The sequence below is a fragment of the Polypterus senegalus genome, chromosome 15, assembly GCF_016835505.1.
Source record: "Polypterus senegalus isolate Bchr_013 chromosome 15, ASM1683550v1, whole genome shotgun sequence".
Lineage (NCBI taxonomy): Eukaryota > Metazoa > Chordata > Cladistia > Polypteriformes > Polypteridae > Polypterus > Polypterus senegalus.
In genome coordinates, this window is record NC_053168.1 from 11673453 (window position 1) to 11698737 (window position 25285).

The 25285-nt window shown below is 42.6% G+C and overlaps 1 protein-coding gene across 1 annotated transcript in view; it reads right to left on the reverse strand.

Annotated features, from left to right (window-relative positions):
- Window positions 1–1986: 1986 nt before the first annotated feature.
- Window positions 1987–25285, reverse strand: part of LOC120515751 (adenylate cyclase type 2-like) — a 623137-nt gene continuing 599838 nt past the window's right edge. Inside the window, exons 24-25 of the mRNA XM_039737035.1 lie at window positions 19832–19956; window positions 1987–2438 (exon numbers count right to left, since the gene is read on the reverse strand). Coding sequence (XP_039592969.1) covers window positions 2286–2438; window positions 19832–19956 — 278 coding nt within the window. The 3' untranslated portion in view covers window positions 1987–2285. The remainder of the gene's footprint in view (window positions 2439–19831; window positions 19957–25285) is intronic.

Genomic DNA, 25285 nt, shown 5'->3' on the forward strand with positions numbered 1-25285 from the left:
ATTTGATAAGGTGCCACATGAGAGGTTGGGCATCAAGTTAAAAGAAGTGGGAATTCAGGGTGATGTTTTTAGATGGGTGCAGAATTGGCTCAGACACAGGAAGCAGAGGGTGATGGTGCGAGGAACCTCATCAGAACTGGCGATGTTAAGAGTGGTGTTCCACAGGGGTCAGTGCTAGGGCCGCTGCTATTTTTAATATATATAAATGATTTAGATAGGAATATAAGTAACAAGCTGGTTAAGTTTGCAGATGATACCAAGATAGGTGGATTAGCAGATAATTTGGAATCCGTTATATCATTACAGAAGGACTTGGATAGCATACAGGCTTGGGCAGATTTGTGGCAGATGAAATTTAATGTCAGTAAATGTAAAGTATTACACATAGGAAGTAAAAATATTAGGTTTGAATACACAATGGGCGGTCGGAAAATCGAGAGTACACCGTATGAGAAGGATTTAGGAGTCATAGTGGACTCCAAGCTATCAACTTCCAAACAGTGTTCAGAAGCCATTAAGAAGGCTAACAGAATGTTAGGTTATATAGCACGATCTGTGGAGTACAAGTCCAAGGAGGTTATGCTCAACCTTTATAATGCACTGGTGAGGCCTCATCTTGAGTACTGTGTGCAGTTTTGGTCTCCAGGCTACAAAAAGGACATAGCAGCACTAGAAAAGGTCCAGAGAAGAGCGACTAGGCTGATTCCAGGTCTACAGGGGTTGAATTATGAGGAAAGATTAAAAGAGCTGAGCCTTTACAGTTTAAGCAAAAGAAGATTAAGAGGTGACATGATTGAAGTGTTTAAAATTATGAAGGGAATTAGTACAGTGGATCGAGACTTGTATTTTAAAATGAGCTCATCAAGAACACGGGACACAGTTGGAAACTTGTTAAGGGTAAATTTCGCACAAACATTAGGAAGTTTTTCTTTACACAAAGAACGATAGACACTTGGAATAAGTTACCAAGTAGTGTGGTAGACAGTAAGACGTTAGGGACTTTCAAAACTCGACTTGATGTTTTCTTGGAGGAAGCAAGTGGATAGGACTGGCGAGCTTTGTTGGGCTGAATGGCCTGTTCTCGTCTAGATTGTTCTAATTCTAATTCTATCTATTATATAGTGCTTTTCACATCTATCTATTATATAGTGCCTTTCCTATCTGTCTATTATATAGTACCTTTCACATCTATCTATATATCAATTATATAGTGCCTTTCACATATATTTATTATATAGTGCCTTTCACTTCTTTCTATCTATTGAATTTCTTTAAAAATCAAATTTCACTCTGGGAACAGCTAAACAAGCAGGTTAGTTAGTTCACTCATTCATTTTATTATGTAGTGCCTTTCATATCTCACTCTTTATCTATCTACTAGTGTCCGATTGTGTGACTTTAGTATCATCAGCAGCTTCCAGAGCTCAGTCCCAGTCCCAGTCCCGTTACCAGTATCCGTTCTGAAGCGACTATCCAGTATCTCTAGCCTCCCGTCGTGTCCCCTCTTACTAGCGCAGGTTCCTCGTGCTGCAGATACTCTTGTTGAAGCGGAGCTGCATTCGCTGGAGAGCCGGTGGTTTCCTTGTCATTTTGCTCCTCATTATTAATGGATGGCCATTTAAGAACACAAGAGAGAACTCAACCCCAAGTGTTCAGTTTAAAATTAAAATCGTCAACGAATGGTTCTGGATTGTAACAAACGGCAAATGAACTGTAAAGCACAGTAAAGTGTGCAGAAAGTCTCTCAGTCCAGTGTGTAACGCACTAGTGTCACCCGAGACCCCCATCAATGGGGATTTTGTAAAGAAGTGGTCAGTAGATTTAGTTGACGTCCGCTCATTTCCTCTTACTTTGTTTGTATCACTGCCATCCATCTTGATGTTTCTTCAGTTTCTTATCATTCGAATGCTTTTGCTGACGTGACCTTCAGTGTCCATCTTATCGTTGAGGTCACCCTCATTATATGAATATCACCGTACAGCATGATATACATAGAAAGTTTTAATGAATAAAATTTACAAAACAATGGCATTAAAACATGAAAACACATTTTTTTCCCCCCACCCTCTGTAAACCTTTGCCATACAAAACTGTTCTTGTTGTCTACGTCTTTGTCTTCCAGTGCAGATCACGGTTTGCCTTCGAATACAGGCCCCCTCTCGGTGTAAGATACCACTGGCACAACATATCTGAAATTCGTGCATCTAAGGACAGAGCGAAGTAATGTACAGATGGTGGGCTAGTCTCTGGGACATCTGGCCAGCTAGGGTGGGCACGTGTGACCCTCAGGACACTACGTTGCCTTGTGAAAGTGACCTGGTCATCTCTGTGTGGACAAAGTAGGTTTTCAGTTCTCCTTTTCCTTTGACGTTGATGATTCCTCGGCACGTACACACGTATCCCAGGTTCTGCAGAATCTTGCTGGTTTCCTCTGTTACCTTCAAAAAAAAAAAAATGGAAGGCTGTCACCCTGGAGTTGTTCTCAGAAACCCATTTTACACACAAGGCAGTAATAAGGAGGTCTGAGGGGGCTTCTGTAATCAACATCACTTAACATGGAGGGGAGTCCTGGTCATCTAACACAGCAGACTTACTTCTTCCATGCAATGGTTACACCACAATTTTGACCTTCCATGCCTTCTGAGGTATCAATAGATAACACCTTATAAAAAAATGGAGATTAAAGGTAAGGCGCTCAACTACCCGCACCACCTCTCACCTCATAAGTACTTTAAAATGGTTGTGTGTATGCATGCTGTGAGGTACAAACTATTACAATCATTTTAAATTGTACAAGTTTTTAATGTAATTTAATACCATATTACTGAATAGTATGACACAGTCAAGGACAGGGGTGCAACAATCTGCCTCTTAATGCGGACGAGGCGAAAGAGACGATTATTGACTACAGGAAGGCCCGTGCTGTCCACACCTCACTGAAAATTGAGGGCTCTGTTGTTGAAGAGCACCAAATTCCTTGGTATGCACCTGGCAGCTGACCCTACTTGGTCAACTAACACCAGCTCCATAGCCAAGATATGCAGCAGCTCCCTTCAGTGGCTGAAGAGGACAAGCCTACCACATCACATTCTACAAGGGCATCATCGAGAAGGTTCTGACCAGCTGCATCACTGTCTGGTTTGGGAAGTGCCTGAAAGTGCCTATCTATCTATCTATTTATTATATAGTGCCTTTCATATCTATCTATCCATTCTGTATAGTGCCTTTCATATCTATCTATCTATCTATCTATCTATCTATCTATCTATCTATCTATCTATCTATCTATCTATCCATCAATTTTGTATAGTTCCTTTCATATCTATCTATCTATATCAGTGTTTCTTTTTTCTGTGGTGGCGCACTCTTTCAGAGTCAAATTTATCAGCCAAGTATACATACATACAAGGAATCTGACTCCAGTTTGGGTGACTCTCCAATAAATTACATATTCAACATGCACACAACGGTTAATCGCACAAAAACATTCCAAGGCACAGCAATGTTCTACTAACCACAGACACATTCCATCTCACACACATCCTCAATTGTCCCGAGGGGCAGGACCACTGGAAAAGCTCCAAAATCAGCGTTCACACACATGGTGTTTGAGGAGTGCTTTGGGCACATCACCATCACATGCTCCGTTCCTTTGCCCACCACTCTTTGCATCAGAGGCAACTCACATACTACCCACTAACCCACCGGCCTAGTGAGACTTGCTGGTGACCACAAACCCAGCCAGATGGACTCCAGTAGCCAGGAGATGCATCTGAAGTGCTGTGTCCGCAAGATGGCGATCACGGAGCTGCTTTTGTGTCGTGTCCTCCTGAGACAAGTCTTGACCCCTGGCTGAGCTCCTCCTACTTGGGTTGAGACCCAAGGGCGCTACGCTAGTATTTCCACAGCACATTTTTGTAACTGTCATGGCGCAGCCACTGATCTGTATTATAGTACAGCTTTCCACCTGCCTTGTACTTGTCCCGTGTTTTTGTAGATGTCGCACAGCCGGCCTGGGGAATGCATTGTACTCGTCCGCACACCATAATTCAGCACTCTATGCTGCAATATGTTGTAGGAATATTATGACAATAAAGACACTTGACTTGGAGAGACAACAAAATAGATTTATAGATTGAGAATGGCACTTGAAAGAAATGGCCACCATCTTAAGTAGAGACGAGTCCAAGCTTAGTATCAATGTATTTATTCTGTTTACTGTACATATGATTATTTGCATGATGAGGGGTGTTTTGTGTTTGAATCGTGGTGGGAAAAAGTCATCTTTTTTTGTTTACTCATGTATTCACCGGGCTATACCGAATTTGCCTTGAATCAGTTTGTGTTTTATACAGTCGTGTACAGATTTACAGCCAAACAACTTGAGGCCATTCGTGCTTACAGATGAGGGCCAAAGGAAAGCAACAGGGTGAACGGTGTTTTAGACATTGCCAAAACTAGCCACTAGAGGCCGCCAAGGCTGTACACCCCTTGTTTGTCACATACGTGCTGCGGCACTGCCAGCTACATCATGACACACTCTGCACAGAAGCAGGGAGAGAAGCAATGGTGGTACTGCTGAGGTAGCAGACTCTTGTTTGTCTTCCTTCCTGTGCTGATGCTGCAACCACAAACTAGCAATAAGTAATATATATATATATATATATAGTGGCGGATGGCCGGCAGCTCATTCCGGCTGGGGCGCCCCTGTGATGGAAGGATGGGGGAAAGGCAGCTTTTCCTGGACACTTTCCTCCCCTAAAACGCTAGACGACAGCTACCCTGGAGCGCAGTGGTGCCCCTGATTCCCGCAGGGCATCCTGGGACTTGGAGTCTGGTTTCTCAGCCCTGTTGGGTACTGTGGGTGCCTCCAGGGGGGGCTTTGAAAGGACCTGACGGAGTCATGCTTCCCTTGCAGTCCAGAAGTGCTTGGAAGTCATGAGGACTGAAGCCCCATAGTACGTTTGGGCTGATTTAAAGAGTTCAGATTCTCCATCTGACGTGGAAGTGCTGGCAAGTCACAGTGACAGAAGAGTAGAAGCACTTCCGGGTCAAGGACTATATAAAGGACTGCTGGAGACCCAGCAAGCGAGCCGAAGTCAGGAGGAGGTGGACAGAGCTTGCTGGGAGGAGTGGTGGAGAGGAGAGAATATTGTGTTTATTGTGGCTGTGGTGCTTTGGAGGCACTGGAAAAGTAGAAATAATTAAAAGAAAACTTCTTGGTGTTTTTAACTTGTGTCCAGAGTGTCTGTCTGTTGGATTTAACACTAGAATTACCAGAGCCTTCGATCTGGCTCTTACATACAAAGGGTGGTGCATGTGCCCAAAACATTAACAGTTATATGTTACTTACATAAAAGCCAGATCGAATGCTATTTACCCACTTACCTTTATTCATTTACTTACTTCCTACACCCACACGTAGAGTGCAGGGATTCCCATGTACATATGCAAAGTACAGCGATGGCAAAAGTGCATTTTTGATCCGATGTAGAATCGTTGTCATGATTTGAGTTTACCTCTGTTATAGCGCGTCTATGTGAAAACAGCAGTGTCAAATGCGGAGGAGTTGGGATCGTGAACGTGGCTGAGAGAATAAAACTGAATAAAAAAAAAAAAACAAAGCTAACCTTTACAAGTACCATAAATTTCACCGGCTGTTACAGACTGGAATCAAATGTATGTTTTTATTCTAAGAATAGTAAGAATATGAGCAGCTCACTTCTCAAAACAGACTCGTTGGGGATCGAACACGTGAAGCTTTAATTTCCAGTCAACAGTTCATACCGTTGCGCCACCGAAGCTGTTGTAGTAAATGTGTGTTAATGTCGCACCGTAACGTGGGTTCGTTTTCTGCAGTTATATTTTTGAATGGAAGTGCACTTGTGTTATATTTGTACCTTTTGTGAAAATGTTTCTTTGATATTTGGAATTCAGACTTCACACATTATATACACTTCATTTCTACATTTTGTTAATTATTAGTAAAACATGAAAAACGTTTCTGTTTTAAGGATGTGTTTACATAGATCGTTACGCACATGAAATGCAAGTGTTCCAAATAACGATATAGTATTTACAAAAGGGGTCATTTTGCTTGGCTTCTCACTCTAAACAACTGTAAGAAACTGACACTCAGATAAACAGACTTGAGCTGAGAAAACTGTGCGCCGGTGGGGGATGTGATAGCAGGCTGCTTGCTGTTTGCTGCTTATCAACACATTTACAGGACAAAAGACGCTGACGGAGAGGTGCGAAGCGATTTAAGGTGGGACGGATCTACGAGTTTTTTCATAGGCTCTTGTAATTCTAGTGTTAAGGGGCAACAGTGACCCCTAGCATTCTTAAAATATATATACAGTGTTAGTCAAAAGTTTCAGAACACCTCAGTTTTTATGAAAAGGCAATTCATTAATGTTTCATGAAATCAAGGCATAGAAGAAATAAATAATGGCAAATGGCAAAGATAACTCAAGGAATCATTAAGTGTACAAAAGGGTATTCAAATTTTTCATTCATCCAAGTTGCCTGCACCTTTTGCTCATGTAACAGACAAACTGAGGTAGCCCTTTTGATTCACAATGCCAGTCACCCACTCTGCCTCCATGCAGACCGTTACACTTCCTCCTCCATGTTTGACAGTTGGCGTCACACAATGAGGGACCATCCTGTCACCAACTCATCCGCGTACAGACACCCAGCGTGATGAACTGAAGATTTCAAATTTGGAGTCATTGGCCCATAAGACTTTTTCCAGTCTGCAGTCATCCACAGCCAGCATTTCAAGGCCCTATTTAGTCCTTTAAGGCAGGGGTCCCAACTCTGGTCCTGGAGGACCACCATGGCTGCAGGTGTTCATTCTAATCCTTTTTTTTAATGAATGCCCTGTTTGTTCTGCTAATTAACTTCTTGTGAATTCATTTTAATTGAACTGCTTGTTTAAGATTTGTTCCCCTGAATTTCTCCATCGTTCCTCTGAATTGCTTCATTTCTTCTCTTAAATGGCAACCAAACAGAAGTGAAATGTGAGGTGAGGGAGCCAACAGAAGACCAGCTAAGTCAGGGCCTCAAACTCCAACCAGCTGCTTAATGACTTGCTGATTCTTGTTGTTCTTTAATTCCATGGCTTGTTGCTGCTGTCACTGTGCATTAGCAGACATTTCTGAAATTGTTGATTTATTCTTTTCTAAGAGGACTGTTCAAATGTTTAGTGAACCTGAGCAGATCGACACTCCTGAGACCTTCACCTTTCTTTATTTTCAGATATTGTATGATGGACACCAGTTGTTTCGGCTCATTTTGTATCTCATTATTGTTTGGCTGTTTTTTACGGAAAAAGAAACAATTCAGGGGTCTGAGTCTTCAATCGTAAATCAATTAAAATTAGTTCAAAAGAGGTTAATTAGCAGCAAAAACAGGTCACTAATTAAGAAAAAGGGTTAAATGAAAACCTGCAGCCACAGTGGTCCTCCAGGACTGGGGTTGGCGACCCCTGCTTTAAGGAATGACCTTCTTATCTGCCACTCGCCCTGTCAACCCCGCAGCACAACGTCTCCTCTTCACAGTCCAAACTGACACTTTGCTTTTGTCGACCTGCACTGTTAAGCTGTGCTTGAAGCTGTTGTGCTGTGAGGCGCCTGTCACTCAAGCTGATGACCCTCAGAAACGTGTCCTCTGATTGGCTCCTGACTTTGGCTTTGCCAGATCTCCTCCAGTTTCTAAGTGCCTTTGGATTGTGTTGCACACCACTGGACTCACTGGCCAGTACTGAACGTCCTTTGATTTTTTGTTTTTTGCAATCTCTCAAAACGAAAGGCCTACACTTCTAAGAGTAATAATGCTCTGCTTAAATTCGTTTGCCAATTGCCGTTTTCTTGCCATTATCACTGGACTATTGCCCAAGTTGCAGTTCAGAGGGTATAGCAACACAGACTGCTCCAGCTCTACTTTAAGACAGGCAAGAGGGGCTTTAAGTAATCAACAGAAGTTGGGACACCTTTGCCAATTTTTACCAAAATAAAAATAGTAGCATGGGACAATGTGAACAAATCTAAAGCTTTCAAACAATAGTTAAAAAAAATGTATAAATGGTAAATTTGAATTAGTGGGAGTATAAAAAAAAAAAAAAACTCAATAGTGTCACATGCTTCCCATTTGCCGATATTAATACCATAAATGAAGTAGCTAAAATGAAACATTACTCAACAAGATGAGACATTGTAACCTATTAGTCGTTCCCTGAAGAAGGCCCATTAGACATATATAAATGAAAGACGTGTGTGTGTTTGTGTATGAAGCAGTCCGCTCTGCTCACACTCAATGGCAGCCACTAGATGGAGCTTGCAGGCACTTTCACATTTTTTCAGTGCCTGCATGAACCTCACTTCTCACTACGAAAGACCTGTGTGTGTGTGTGTGTGTGTGTGTGTGCGGAGCAGTCCGCTCTGCTCATCCTTAACCACAGCGACTAGATGGCACTTGCCTGCACTTCACTTTTTCACTACGAAAGACCTGTGTGTGTTTATGTGTGTATGAAGCAGTCCGTTCTGCTCACGCTCAACGGCAGCCTCTAGATGGCGCTTGCATGCCCCTCACTTTTCACTATGAAAGACAGGTGTGTGCAGCAAACACCGCAACGACGACGTTGTGCTAATGACACAGATGAAGAGACACAACGTCGAAACAAAGCAAATGCCGCGGCTCAACAATATGCAAGTGAAACACCTCAGCAACGGAGGGCAAGGCTTGAAGTTTTCACTAAAAACCATCGTCTATCTGGAGGTATTTTCTCGAGACACAGGTTAATAGGATGATATGCCTAAGATATGGCACGGCCAGCGTCTTCTGACAAAAGCCATCGGGGCAGCAAGCACACGTGGGTCCACATCCTCCACCCAAGAGTTAGCAGACGCCTTTCCAAGTTCACCAATATAGTAAATCTGACTGCTAGGGGGTCTTTGGGTTGTATTTTTTGTCCTGATGACCACACACAGCTAGTTTGAAATGTTCTGGTATTTCTCTTTTTCAGTTTTTTCTAACCTAAACCTTTAAGTTTAAACCTCTGGATGTTTACTGCTTACCTTTTCACCATTTAAGACCATTTGTTTCATTTCAGCTGATTACATTTCAAGAAAAACTGAAGTGTTCTAAAACTTTTGACCAATGGTGTATATACAAATTATAATTTTATTTTATAAGAATTTTATTTGAACTCCACGTCAACAATTTTGAATTACCGTATATACTCGCGTTTAAGTTCTCCTGCGTATCAGTCGGGGTTTGATTTTAATGTATGATTTCTGGTATTTTATAATGTCGGTCGTATAAGCCGAATGTGGAAAACTCACGCTATTGGTCCAAGAGCTTACGATATGCTAACGCCCACCTGAGAGAGTAACCACGGAGACCACAGCCTTTGTTTTTCTAGGTATTGTGCCTACGTGATCATGCGGTAATACCCAAACTATTCCAAAGCGATGTTTGCACTGATTTGTGTTTTTTGTATCTCACACCCTCATACACCTTTATCGTAAGAGCATCACTTATCCACGATGGAGCGTTCGATCAGAAGAAAATATGCTGCTCAAAAGAATTAAAGGAACACTTTTTAATCCGAGTATAGCATCAAGTCAATGAAACTTATGGGATATTAATCTGGTCAGTTAAGTAGCAGAGGGGCTTGTTAATCAGTTTCAGCTGCTGTGGTGTTAATGAAATTAACAACAGATGCACTAGAGGGGCAACAATGAGATGACCCCCAAAACAGGAATGGTTTAACACGTGGAGGCCACTGACATTTTTCCCTCCTCATCTTTTCTGACTGTTTCTTCACTAGTTTTGCATTTGGCTACAGTCAGTGTCACTACTGGTAGCATGAAGCGATACCTGGACCCTACAGAGGTTGCACAGGTAGTCCAACTTCTCCAGGATGGCACATCAATACGCGTCATTGCCAGAAGGTTTGCTGTGTCTCCCTGCACAGTCTCAAGGGCATGGAGGAGATTCTAGGAGACAAGCAGTTACTCTAGGAGAGCTGGAGAGGGCCATAGAAGGTCCATAACCCATCAGCAGGACCAGTATCTGCTCCTTTGGGCAAGGAGGAACAGGATGAGCACTGCCAGAGCCCTACAAAATGACCTCCAGCAGGCCACTGGTGTGAATGTCTCTGACCAAACAATCAGAAAGACTTCATGAGGGTGACCCAAGGGCCCCATGTCCTCTAATGGGCCCTGAGCTCACTGCCCAGCAGCATGCAGCTCGATTGGCATTCGCCATAGAATACCAGAATTGGCAGATGCACCACTGGTGCCCTGTGCTTTTTACAGATGAGAGCAGGTTCACCCTGAGCACGTGACAGAAGTGAAAGGGTCTGGAGAAGCCATGGAGAACATTATGCTGCCTGTAACATCATTCAGCTTGAGCAGTTTGGTGGTGGGTTAATGATTGTCTGGGGAGGCATATCCATGGAGGGTCACACAGACCGCTACAGGCTTGACAAAGGCACCTTGGCTGCCATTAGGTATCAGGATGAAATCCTTGGACCCACTGTCAGACCCTATGCTGCTACAGTGGCTCCTGGTGCACGACAATTCCTGGCCTCATGTGGTGAGAATATGCAGGCAGTTCCTGGAGGATGAAGGAATTGATACCATTGACTGGCCACCACACTTTCCTGACCTAAATCCAATAGAACACCTCTGGGACATTGTTTTGGTCCATCCAATGCCACCAGGTTGCACCTCAGACTGTCCAGGAGCTCAGTGATGCCCTGGTCCAGATCTGGGAGGAGATCCCCCACAACACCATCTGTCATCTCATTAGAAGCATGCACCGATGTTGTCAGGCATGTATACAAGAACACAGGGGCCATACAAAGTGCTGCGTACAATTTGGAGTTGCTGCAATTCAATTTTGGCAAAATGGACTAGCCTGCCACATAATTTTTTCACTCTGATTTTTGGGGCGTCTTTGAATTCAGGGCTCTGTACGTTGATCATTTTCATTTCCATCAAACGATGTGGCATCCTTTCGTTCCTAACACATTACCCAGTCTATATCAGTATAGATATCCAGGAGGATTTCTTTTTCCCATTGAGATCTGATGTGTTTTCAAAGTGTTCCTTTAATTTTTTTGAGCAGTTTATGAAGCTGGTTTGAAATTAAATGTCGTTGAAGTGGCGAAAGAAATTGGTAACTGTGCTGCTGCAACAAAATTCAATGTGTCTGAGAAACTGGTGCAAGATTTGAGGAGGCAAGAAGATGTAAAAAAAAAAATGTGTCACATTTTTGAATGGGCATATAAATCTGGGTCTGATTTTATGATTGATTTTTCGGCTTTCAAGACCCTGCTTATACACGAGTATATCTGGTATGCTGTTAGGTCCATAACATAAAAGCCAAATGAAAATCCATTTTCATTCCAGATTATAATTCATGTGATAAAGCAGGACAAACACCGAGGGGCTGTAAAAATGCTGGCAACTGTGCATTCTGGGTATCCCTCACTAGATACAGAAGCCCTTCCTTCATTAGCGGTAGTAGAACCTCAGTGTCAGGTTTTGCTCTTTTGGTTTGGCGCTCCGTCTTTGTTTCGCCCCTTTGGTTGGAGCTGCTCGGATTTATCTTGCTTGACGGTACTTCGACCCTTGCCTTTTTTGACTCTTGTCATCTCCCGATCCTCTGTTCCAGTAGATTCAGCCCCACACCACCATCTCCCAGAATAGCCGGAGGTGATAAAGACAATCATTCATAAAATTCCAAGAACACACAGCAGGAACAAATGGGACGAGGATATGCGTGGCACAGATCGTGCTATTAATATTTTCACTTCGCCTCTGTTTTGACAGCTGCCATGCCATCATGCGAGATATCGGAGAATGGCACAATAGTTTTACAATTAGCCCTTCGCTGAGGGTCTAAGAAAGAAAATCTTAAATGAGAATGAGGAATTCACTTGCAGATAAAAGGAAGGTACAAAGGGACGCGCTAATTAGCGGCTCGTCTGATGGCTTATTCTTTCTTGCCAGAGTTTGAAGCTTTAATAATGTTAATGAATGTAATGATAGTATAATTCAAATTAGAAGCAAGGCATCCAGGGGGGCTTGATGGATTTTTGGGCGCTGAGCTGTAATTTTCTAATGGTTGCAGCGTGTCAGGTCCATAATAGAAAGTTAAATTTAAAACGCTATGGTGCAGGAAGAAGGGGATATATACAGTATATATATATTTTTTCCTTTCGTAGTCCCTAACTTAAAACTGTCCAATTGTACCCCAGTTTTAGGGAAGCCTGCTGATGCATGAAAGTGGCAGACAAAAAGCTTTCCACGCAACGATGGAAATATCTTTCTTTCTTTCTTTCTTTCTTTCTTTCAACAAAGTGGATCAACAAAGTGAACGACGCTAGAAAGGACTGGCAAGGTCCATCCTTCAAAAGTGGAGCCCCCTCCCTAGGCATCGGCCTGTTGGGACACTTAAGTTTTCAATTTAAGTTTTCCATTGCACTGCTAAAGACAAAGTTAGCGTTATGTTGTGTACAGATTTCTTGTTACGGCTTCAAACTGGCAGCTCTAATACGCATGATGACCACTGGGTCTTAAAAACAGGCAGCTGTGGGATCAGGCAACACTGTCACGCTTCACAGTGGCATGTAAAAGTTTTCAGTCCCCTTGGAAGTCGTCCTGATTTTCTGCATGACAAAAGATTTGCCCACATATTTATCTATTTGGTATTTTGAATATGAACTCTAATGTTGTAACAATAAATTTCCAAAGTTCAAATAACTCATTTTCTGTAGATATTGCGCTGAAGAAGACAAGCTCCACAGTTTGTGAGTATTCAAGGCCTACACATTCCTACTTTGTCGAGAAGCCTTATGCTACATTAACAGTCCTTCATTCTTTTGGGTATATAAGTACGTCCCAGTTCTGCACATTGGGATTCTTCCCCATTCTTCTTTCTAGAGACCCTCTCGGTTGGTGGGCTGGTGCCTCTTCACAGCAGTCTTCAAATCTTGCCACAGATTCTCAATATGGTGAAGATCAGGGCTTTGACTCAGCCATTCCAGAACATTCACCTTTCTGATTCTGAGCCATTCCAGTGTCTTCTGCGTTGGCCTTCCGCTGAGGCTCATTGTCACTTCCAATCCGTTCGGTTTGGACGGTTTATAACGCCCATCAAAAGTTGGATCAGCAAAGTGAATGACGCTAGGAAGGACCGGCAAGGTCCATCCTTCAAAAGTGGAGCCCCCCTGTAGGCACCGGCACGTCGGGGTACTTTGTCATTAATTTATGGAATTTAAGTTGTCCATTGCATTGCTAAAGACAAAGTTAGTGTTATGTTGTGTACAGATTTCTTGTTATGGCTTCAAACTGGCAGTTCTAATACGCATGATGACCACTGGGTCTTAAAAACAGGCAGCTGTGGGATCAGGCAACGCTTTCACGCTTCACAGTGGCATGCAAAAGTATTCAGTCCACTTGGAAGGCATCCTGATTTTCTGCATGACAAACGATTTGTCCACATATGTATCCATTTTGTATTTTGAATATGAACTCTTATGCTGTGACAATACGTTTGCAAAGTCCAAATGAACCATTTTGTGTAGATATTGAGCTGAAGAAGACAAAGTCCACAGTTCGTGAGTATTCAAGGCCTACACATTCCTACTTTGTCGAGAAGTAACAGCCCTCATTCTGTTGGCTACGTAAGTACGTCCCAGTTCTGCACATTGGGATTCTTCCCCATTCTTCTTTCTAGAAACCCTCTCATTTGGTGGGCTAGCACCTCTGGACAGCAGTCTTCAAATCTTGCCACCGATTCTCAATAGGAAGATCAGGGCTTTGACTCGGCCATTCCAGAACATTCACCTTTCTGATTCTGAGCCATTCCAGTGTCACTTTGGCCTTCTGCTGAGGCTCATTGTCATGTTGAAATCCTCTCCGAAGCCGACTGTCAAGTTCTCCTCCAGTATTATGCGATGTTTGTATCCATCCATTGTCCCTTCAACTATGACAAGATTCTTAGACCCAGCACATGACAAGCATCCCAATAGCTTGATGCTGCCACCATCATATTTCAACGGGTCACAAAGTTGCAAAGGTTCATTCAGGGTTTTCAAGAGTCAGAAATATTATTTGAATACAGCATAATAAAGCATAAAGAATAAAGCAGAGGATGTCTGGGGGAAGAGAGACCTTTAAATGTTCGAGATGCAGAACACGTGGCATGGCGGCAGCAGCAGCAAGCCAGCATCTGATCCAGCAAAGAGGAGATGAAAACCTGTGTTTGTTTCCCATTGAATTAACATTTAAGAGGGGGTTTCAGAGGAGCGGCCACAACCCCTTGGGGCTGCGTTCAGCGTGTTCACACACCGTAGCTCTGGTGTTTCTTGAGGCCTGGCCAGTGTTAGTTATACACCACACACAGCTCTTTGAAGTTGGGCCAAAACGTTCAATTTTGGTCTCATCAGACCTTAAAACCTTCTCCCATATCCTAATTGAGTCTTTGTCATGCTTCGTAGCAAATGCCATACATGCTTTTATGTGGACCTTCCTAAGGAATGGCTTCTTTCTTGTTCCCCTCCAGTAAATGCCTGTTTTCTGGAGAACTCTTGAAATTGTGGACCCCTGCACCTTCACTCCAGTGTCAGCCAAAGAGCACTGCAGACTTCTGAGAGGCACGCTTGGATTTTGAGTCGCCGTCCTGCTCTGATATTTAATTTTGATGGACGGCCTGTTCTAGTGAGAGTCGGGGTGCTGATGATGATGGACCTTCCACTTTCTGATGATGGACCCTGCAGTGTGCAACGAGACATTCAGACTCTGATATTTTTTGTAGCCATTCCCTGCCTTTGTGCACTTCAGTGACTTTATTTCTCACATCAGCAGATGCTCCTTTTTTTCATTTAGAAATAAACTTGATACAATAGGATTAAAAGTCAAGACGGAGGTAAAGAATTTAGGGGTAACAATTGACTCGGACCTGAATTTTAAATCACATATTAATCAGATTACTAGGACAGAATTTTTCCACTTAAGAATTATAGCAAAAGTTATAACATTGCAAGATGCTGAGAAATGAGTTTACGCTTTTGTTTTTAGTCGACTAGATTACTGTAACGCACTCCTCTCAGGACCACCCAAAAAAGATATCAGTCGATTACAACGAGTGCAGAATGGAGCTGCTAGAATCCTAACTAGGAAAAGAAAATCTGAGCACATCACCCCAGTCTTAGTGTCACTACACTGGTTACCTGTGCCATATAGAATTGACTTTAAAATCCAGCTTATGGTTTACAAAGCCTTCAATAATCTGCTCCATCTTATATTTCATAATGTCTCTCACCTTACACTCCAAATCGTAACCTTAGATCTTCAAACGAGTTTCTGCTTAGAATTCCAAGAGCTAAACTTAAAAGAAGTGGTGAGGCGGGCGGCCTTCTGCTGTTATGCACCTCAAATCTGGAATAGCTGACCGATCGAAATTCTCCAGGCTAATACAGTGGAGCACTTAAAAAAACTGCTAAAAACATATTACTGTAACATGGCTTTCTCATAGCCACATCTTAGTTTAATCCTGATTATTATTCCTGGTAGCTCTGAAATCCGTACTCACCCCTACTTTCTCTGCTGTTCTTTTTCCAGTTTTCTGTGTTGTTGTGATCTGCGCCACCACCACCTGATCAAAGCACCGTGATGTCCCTACATTGATGGACTAAAGGCCAGAAGACCACACGACCAACATCACCATATTCTTCCACCATGAGGACTGACTGAGGTCATTTACATGAGGTAGAATGCCTAGAGTGGGCTGGGTGGTCTTGTGGCCTTGGTGCCCCTGCAGATTTTGTTTTTTTTCTCCAGCTGTCTGGAGTTTTGTTTTTTTCTGTCCTCCCTGGCCATTGGACCTTACTTTTATTCTATGTTAATTAGTTTTCCCTTATTTTAATTCTTATTTATTTTGTCTTTTTCTCTTTCTTCATTATGTAAAGCACTTTGTTTGTGCTCCATTGTTTGTATGAAAATGTGCTATAGAAATTAATGTTCTTGTTGTTGTTATTTTCAGTGATTGTCCAACAACGAAAACGGCCTTACAAAGGGGGCTTTTTATATCCAGAAAGATAGAAAGGACTCACAAGTCGTACTTCATTATGTTTAATTATGACTGTCACCTTTGTGTCATTTGTGTAAATCTGGAGTCTTCAAAGCACAGAGGGGAGCAAGAAAGAAGCCATTCCTTAGTAAGGCCCATTTAAAAGCACGTATGGCATTTGCTACAAAGCATGGCAAAGACTCACTTAGGATGTGGGAGAAGGTCAGATGAGACCAAAATTGAACTTTCTGGCAAAACTTCAAAGAGCTGTGTGTGTGTGTGTGGCATAAAACTAACACTTGCCAGGCCTCAAGAAACACCACAGCTACAGTGAAATCTGGTGGTGGCAGCATCAGGCTCTGGGGATGCTTGTCATGTGCTGGGACTGAGAATCTTGGGAGAGTTGAAAGGACAATGGATGGACACAAACACCGCACAATATTGCAGGAGAACTTGACGGTTGGCTTGGGAGAAGATTCATCTTTCAACACGACAATAAACCGAAGGCCAATGCAAAAGACACTGGAATGGTTCAGAATCAGAAAGGTGAATGTTCTGGAATGGCCAAGTCAAAGCCCTGATCTTCACCATATTGAGAATCGGTGGCACGATTTGAATACTGCTGTTCAGAGGTGCCAGCGCACCAAACGAGATGGTCTCTAGAAAGAAGAATGGGGAAGAATCCCAATGTGCAGAACTGGGACGTACTTACATAGCCAACAGAATGAGGGCTGTTACTTCTCGACAAAGACAATGAAATAGCAGATGCCCTAAACTTACATTTTTCTGAGGTGTTTACAAGTGAGCAAGTGGATAACCTGCCAGAGGTAAACGCAACTACTAAGGAGGTACTGAGGGATTTGGAAATTGTAGAGGGAGAAGTGCTGCTCAGATTAAACAAGATGAAATCAAACAAATCACCAGGCCCAGATAATATTTATCCTCGTGTTCTTAAGGAGGCTAGTGAGTACAGATATAAACCCTTGACACATATTTTTAGGAAGTCACTGTGCACTGGAGAGATTCCAAAGGACTGGAAAATGGCAAATATCATCCCATTATATAAAAAGGGTGACAGGGCAGATCCAAGCAACTATAGGCCAGTAAGCTTAACAAGCATCACAGGAAAATTAATGGAAGGAATTATTAAGGATAAGATTGAGCAACACATGACAAGGACAGGAGTTATTCTGAACAGTCAGCATGGGTTCAGAAGAGGGAGGTCGTGTTTTACTAACATGTTGGAATTCTATGAGGAGGCAACAAAAGGATACGACCAGAGTGGAGCAGATGATATTATTGATCTGGACTTTCAGAAAGCATTTGATAAGGTGCCACATGAGAGGTTGGGCATCAAGTTAAAAGAAGTGGGAGTTCAGGGTGATGTTTTTAGATGGGTGCAGAATTGGCTCAGACACAGGAAGCAGAGGGTGATGGTGCGAGGAACCTCATCAGAACTGGCCGATGTTAAGAGTGGTGTTCCACAGGGGTCAGTGCTAGGGCCGCTGCTATTTTTAATATATATAAATGATTTAGATAGGAATATAAGTAACAAGCTGGTTAAGTTTGCAGATGATACCAAGATAGGTGGATTAGCAGATAATTTGGAATCCGTTATATCATTACAGAAGGACTTGGATAGCATACAGGCTTGGGCAGATTTGTGGAAGATGAAATTTAATGTCAGTAAATGTAAAGAATTACACATAGGAAGTAAAAATGTGAGGTTTGAATACACAATGGGCGGTCGGAAAATCGAGAGTACACCTTATGAGAAGGATTTAGGAGTCATAGTGGACTCCAAGCTATCAACTTCCAAACAGTGTTCAGAAGCCATCAAGAAGGCTAACAGAATGTGAGGTTATATAGCGCCTTGATCTGTGGAGTACAAGTCACAGGAGGTTCTGCTGAAGCTTTATAACACACTGGTGAGGCCTCATCTGGAGTACTGTGCGCAGTTTTGGTCTCCAGGCTACAAAAAGGACATAACAGCACAAGAGAAGGTCCAGAGAAGAGCGACTAGGCTGATTCCAGGTCTACAGGGGTTGAATTATGAGGAAAGATTAAAAGAGCTGAGCCTTTACAGTTTAAGCAAAAGAAGATTAAGAGGTGACATGATTGAAGTGTTTAAAATTATGAAGGGAATTAGTACAGTGGATCGAGACTTGTATTTTAAAATGAGCTCATCAAGAACACGGGGACACAGTTGGAAACTTGTTAAGGGTAAATTTCGCACAAACATTAGGAAGTTTTTCTTTACACAAAGAATGACAGACACTTGGAATAAGCGACCAAGTAGTGTGGTAGACAGTAAGACGTTAGGGACTTTCAAAACTCGACTTGATGTTTTCTTGGAGGAAACAAGTGTATAGGACTGGCGAGCTTTGTTGGGCTGAATGGCCTGTTCTCGTCTAGATTGTTCTAATTCTAAGTAGGAATGCGTAGGCCTTGAATACTCACGAACTGTGGACTTTGTCTTCTTCAGCGCAATATCTACAGAAAATGAGTTATTTGAACTTTGGAAATGTTATAACATAAGAGTTCATATTCAAAATAACAAATGGATAAATATGTGGGCAAATCTTTTGTCATGCAGAAAATCAGGACAACTTCCAAGGGTCCTGAATACTTTTGCATGCCACTGTGAAGCGTGAAAGCGTTGCCTGATCCCACAGCTGCCTGTTTTTAAGACCCAGTGGTCATCATGCGTATTAGAACTGCCAGTTTGAAGCCGTAACAAGAAATCTGTACACAACATAACGCTAACTTTGTCTTTAGCAATGCAATGGACAACTTAAATTCCATAAATTAATGACAAAGTGCCCCGACGGGCCGGTGCCTACAGGTGGCTCCACTTTTGAAGGATGGACCTTGCCGGTCCTTCCTAGCGTCATTTACTTTGCTGATCCAAGTTTTGATGGCCGTTATAAACCGCCCAAATCGAACGGAGTGGAAGTGACAATGAACCGAAGCAGAAGGCCAAAGCGACACTGGAATGGCTCAGAATCAGAAAGGTGAATGTTCTGGAATGGCCGAGTCAAAGCCCTGATCTTCTTCCTACTGAGAATCGGTGGCAAGATTTGAAGACTGCTGTCCAGAGGTGCCAGCCCACCAACCGAGAGGGTCTCTAGATAGAAGAATGGGGAAGAATCCCACCTGAACAAAGGGCAGAACTGGGACGTACTTACATACCCAAAAGAATGAGGGCTGTTACTGCGGCACAAGGCTTCTCGACAAGTAGGAATGTGTAGGCCTTGAATACTCACAAACTGTGGAGTTTGTCTTCTTCAGCTCAATATCTACAGAAAATGAGTTATTTGGACTGGAAATGTGTTGTTACAGCACATTAAAAATACTGAATGGATAAACATGGGGACAAAACATCTGTCATGCAGGAAATGAGGATGACGTTCAAGGTGACTGAATACTTTTGCACCCCACTCTATCATTCCAGGTATGTAAGGACTTGGGGTGGGGGGGCACTCTCCCATGTTCAGTGTGTTCCCCAGTTTTGTTTATTTTGGGACAGGCTGGTGATTCAAAGGCAAGCCATCCTTCCATCAAGCATTCTGAAGATGCCAGCTGTCCGCCTACCCGGGTTATGGAGGTGGCAGTGAAACACTCTCTGTGCTTCTCCCTGCTTAATACTGTGATACCATGAAATAGAACGCCACACATCAGGTTTTATTTGGGTACATTTGACTTTGAAAAGCTCCAAACAGCATAAATAAATAATAGTTACCTGGATTTTCCCGAGCACCCCAGTGCTATCCATCCGACTTGCAACGTTGACTGTGTTTCCCCAGATGTCATACTGCGGCTTCTGCGCTCCGATCACACCGGCGATCACAGGGCCGTGATTAATCCCTGTCAGGCATATTAAAGCACAAGATGTGAGACATTCAGCGAATGAAATATCCGGGTGAGAGACTTCCCTAGAATGGGATTAATTTGAGCTCCGCTAGCGGTCACTATAAATTTAATAAAAAAAGGACAAGAAAACACAAAGGTTTATTTATCTGCTTTTATAGTCCATGAGCAGAGAAAAATCTGAAAAATAAAATAAGTTAACGTGCACATGAATGAATAAATGGATAGCATCATTGAAATAAACAATTCATTTCAATTTCATTTTTATGGTGTTACTTGACTATAGGCTTTCAGCACTTGCATACATTTACTATAATGTAAGAAAAGTGAACCATTAAACATCAAATTGAACATTAAATGAACACTTAATAATGACACATTTTATTTATATGGTACCTGTCCCATGCTCAAAACATCTACTTAAAAGAATAATACTCCACTTACTTCAAGAGTTTGGAGTGATGGCCAAGAAAATTTTTTTAATCTTGTATTTTTGTGCAAAAATGACATAATAATTTCTCTGATGTAAAAGGGTTCTATAGTGACCGAAGATGGACAATCAACATTATAAGAAACGTCTGTGAAAAAACCTTACATTACTTGTGTCGCACAGTCCACATATTAGGTTATCCAGTTGTATGCTTTCTAAGCAGTTGTATTTTTACTACAATATCCAACTTAATAAAATGATAAGTGTTTGCAAGTCTGTCCATTTGTCATTTCAACAGATGGCGCATCACAAACGTTTGTAATAGTAAAATACATTGCGTTTGTCATTCCAACAGATGACGCATCAACCATTTGTAGTAATAAGATGCATCACATTTTTCTTTCCAACAGATGGTGCATCAAATATTTGAAGTAATAAAATGCATCACATTTGTCCTTCCAACAAATGGTGCATCACAAACAGTCGTAGTAATAAGATGAATTGCATTTGTCTTTCTAACAGATGGTGCATCACAAACATTTGTAGTAATAAAATGTATTGTATTTGTTATAAACTGTAAGCAGGGCATAACATTCAGGTGTGTTTGTGGGCCATGTAGGCATTGTAGCCCTCAATTTACTGAGATCAGTACATAATGTTATCATGTACATAAGAAATTTGACAAATGAGAGGAGACCATTCAGTCCTGTTTGTTTTGCTAACAGCTAAGCTGACCCAATATGTCCTCCAGATCCTTCTCAACTCCCCAGAGTTGCCCTCCTGTGTTATCTTTGCTTTGCGTCCTGTTGGAAGTTGAACCCTCACCCCGGTGTGAGGTCCACAGCACTCTGCAGCAGGTTTTCATTAAGGATATCTCTGTACTTTGCTCTGCTCATCTTTCCCTCAACCTTCATCATTCTCCCCATCCCCGCTGCAGAAAACTCACAGCATGATGCTTCCACCGCCATACTTCACTATTGGAATGGTATTGTGATGTGTGGTGATGAGTGGTGGCAGGTTTCATCCTGATGTGATCCTTAGAATTAAAGCCTAACAGTTCCATCTTGGTTTCATCAGACCAGAGACTCTTGTTTTTCATTATCTCAGAGTCCAAATGGACATTTATGTGTTGTCTGTCCACTCTGCAATAAAGCCCAGGTTAGTGGACTGTTGCCGTGATTAGTTTTCCTTCATCTCCATACAGGTACTGTACTCTGAAGCTCATCCAGAGTGACCATTGCTTCTTGGTCACCTCTCTAACCAAGGCTCTTCCCCCATGACTACTCCATTTTGCTGGGTGGCCAGCTCTGGGAAGAATTGTGGTTGTTCCAAACTTTTTCCATGTAAGAATTATGAAGGCCACTGTGCTAATCGGGAACCTTCAATGCTGTTGACATTTTTTGCAGACCTCCCCAGATCTTTGTCTCAACATAATCCTGTCAGTAAGCGTTTGTGATGGACGGACAGAGAGGACCCTTTCCCAGCCAGGACGCCTCCTTAAAGGTAAGACTGGGGAAGTGGACATGCACAGGGCACAACCTCCCCCAGAGCTCTAGATGGTAGGCCCCCTGGGTTGCAGTGGTGCTTCAGATTCCCACAGGAAGCTGGTGTTCGGCACAGCCCTGTTGGGCCCTGCAGGAGATGCAGACTCCTACTACATTGGGCTTCCACCACACCTGGGACTACTTCTGGATCATGCTGATGGACCACCTGAAGTACTCCTTGGTGTAGCATTAAAGGGACCGCCTCACTTCATTTAGTGAACCAGAGTCAGGAGGGAGAGGATGACACTTGCTGGGAGGAACAATGGAGGCGAAGGAGACAGAGAGAGAAAGAGGTCAAAGCTGTAAATACTGTGCTTGGTGCTGGTTGTATTCTGGGAAAGCGTTTCCCACAGCCGAATAAAAACCCGTGTGTGTTGTTGAACTTGTGCCTTCTGTCTGTCTGTCGGGTTTGGGGAGCGAGTGCGCCCTCTGGTGTCCACATTCTGTATGCAGTTCCTTTGACCTCAAGGTTTAGGTTCTGCTCAACTATGGGACCTTCTATAGACAGGAGTGTGCCTTGACTGATCAGTCCTGTCAATTGAATTGACCACAGGTGGGCTTCAAACAAAGTGCGTCAATGTGAGATTTTAGTGCAGGGCAGCCACATAACAAAACCTGAAGAAACAGATGGTGTCTGGATACTTTCTGAAGGTGCTGTAACAATAATCAAATATTAAAGGAAACGATTTTATGTTTTTTTCTCTCCTCATTTTTGATATCCGTGACTTTAAAAGACTTTGCCAGATGTTGGGCAAAGTGCGGGCTGAAGTCTGCCACTTGGGTAAGGGTTAGGCTGCCTGGAGTGAGACCATATCAGGGTCAGGAACCTAAATTAAGGGCAGGTTTGTACTTTTCTGTGACTTTCCGGTATGAATTTGTGCTATCAAGGTCTAAAGATTTCATAACAGAGTCTGAGCTCATGGCTCAGGACACCTTGCTGGGAGCTGATGTGACAAGATCTTAATTAAAATGTCACGCCTTATGGCCCTCCACTGTTTGAGATCCTGAATTGGAGCCTGGCAGGCCCTTCACTTTGACACATCAGATATTTTGTTTTTTTTTAAGAATATCATCCCATGGTTTTGCCACGGGGCACTTCAATACCTATCGTTAATGGGTAGCTGGTTAAGGGAAAAAAAATAAGCATTTTAGGTTTACAAATTGTGAAATGTGAGACAATTAAAATCAAGGAATAAGGCATGTCAGATTAGCAACAGTAATTGGCTGCTATTTAAGGAATCGGCTAAAATGAAAAATTGTAGCCATGGTGGTCCTTCAGGATCAGAATTTGAGAGCAAGAGAGAAATTTTGAGATGCAAGTGCAGTTGTCTCCAGCTGGTTTATAAGAGACAGTGATACTATATTTTAGGATCTTTTCAAATTTTATGAACTGGGTATTCGCCATTGCAGATAACCTCATTGCATTAATGAGGCACCATACAAGTCAAAAAATAGAAAACATTAGGCCATCCAGATTACCGGGGGACTGCACTGGCTGTTACATGAGCCTATTAGCAAGGCAGTGGAATTAAAGCAGAAAGGAGGTTAATGGTATTTGTGGAACAGTCTGTCTCTGTACTGACAGGAGATCTAGTGATGAGATTGAGGATATTGGGCACAGATGTGATTGGCCAGAATCAATTTACAACCCTGCTTAAATTTCCAACCCTCACAAGCCATTTTCCTAAATATGCAAAATGCCCCAAAAGTCATAGAGGTTGCTTAAGTGCAATGAAACAAGCAGTCAATCATACAGTCTGGGAATAGGAAGATTAGGACAAAAAAGTGGTCTGCAAAAGGGGAGATTGGGTAAGAAATACTAAGAGAACTGTGATGAGTGGTTGGTCTGTGGCACTGCATAGGTTTTTAAATAAATAATCGAGTTGCCGAAAGTGTGCAGGATCAGAACGGGTGTGGGTGTGTATGAGACGGCGCCACTCTGGGGATGATTGCAGTGCCTGGCTGATCGCACACTCACGTGCAAATGAGAGCACATCAGTCAGGTGCCTCATTCACACCTTGGAGTAGGAAAAATCGCGTCTGCACCCAATCAGGCCGTAGAAAGGAGTCTGTATGGCAGAGGGGGAGGAGGAAAGAAAGACAGAAAGATCGAAAATGAAAGAATGGCGGTTAACATGAAAGAAGGAAACAGAGATGAGAGGTAGGACTGGGAAAGCCAGTCCTAAAGAGGTCGGGCGTGAGCCTCAGGGAGAGAAGGGGCACTCCTATTGAGCAATGATGGGGAGTAGGAGCAGCCCGTTATGCATTGTCTCCCTCATACGTCAAGGGACTAGCAGCGGGAGACCTGTGTGCGGCTCACCATGCCACCTCATTGGAAGCCAAAGGACTGGCACTGAGAACCTGAGCCAGGGGGTGGCTCCTCTGGCTGCAAGGTCCAGACAGGATAAGCGGAGGTGACGCCAGGTTTTAGAAGGAAGCACTGGGGCTCATATTTTTTGGATAAAGAACTGTCTCTGGATTTAAAAGTTTTATTGGATTTACTTATTAGAACCTCCACATACATATCACTGTATTTTTTTGAATTATTTATTAATATGGAAGAACTGTTACACTGCACTTTCTGAACACGGTTTTTGTTTGTATTTGTAATAAAAGCACTGACACTTTCTGTACCAACCCCTTGCTTCATGTGTGTGTCCTCATTTACTTTACTTTATAACCTGAGAAAGGATGGACATCTAATTATTTTACAGCCTGGGAAAGGAAGACCTGCCGATACCTCAGAGAACGTAAAAAAGTTTTATTGATTGGGAAAACGAACAGTGAATTCATTCATCATATTGACAGCCAGCCAATCAGAGTATCTAAAAATCACATCTTGCAAAACCTCCCGGTAGAATTTCAGAACAAATATGCCTCGTCTGAGGAGCGATATAGTGAAGAAGGAGGGAGGAAGAAGAAGGGACAAAGACATCAGAAGAGAACAGAGCGACGGCAACGTGCAGCCGTTTCCGCCTGTAAAATTCATCCTTGTCATCTTTAACTTTTTCGTAAGCTTTTTAAGACTATATACTGTATATCCAGACGTTTCTATCAGCCCTATTTAAATTATTATTCTTTATTCCACTGGTATTATTATTATTCCTGTAATAAATACCATGCTGCTTTTAACTTTCTATGCTTTGTCTTAATGTCTAGAGTGATTGAAGTAATAAGGTAGATTTCTTTGAGCATCTGGTGTAGCCGGAGGTTTGGCGTTACCTCTGTGCTGCGAGGTTTATTAAGGCTGAGGGTGAGATCTCCACACAGTATTAGGGAACAGGACATAAAGTAAGGCATTCTTGGCTGATAAATGGCCTATAGTTAAGAGTGCTGAGCCTTTTTATGTTTA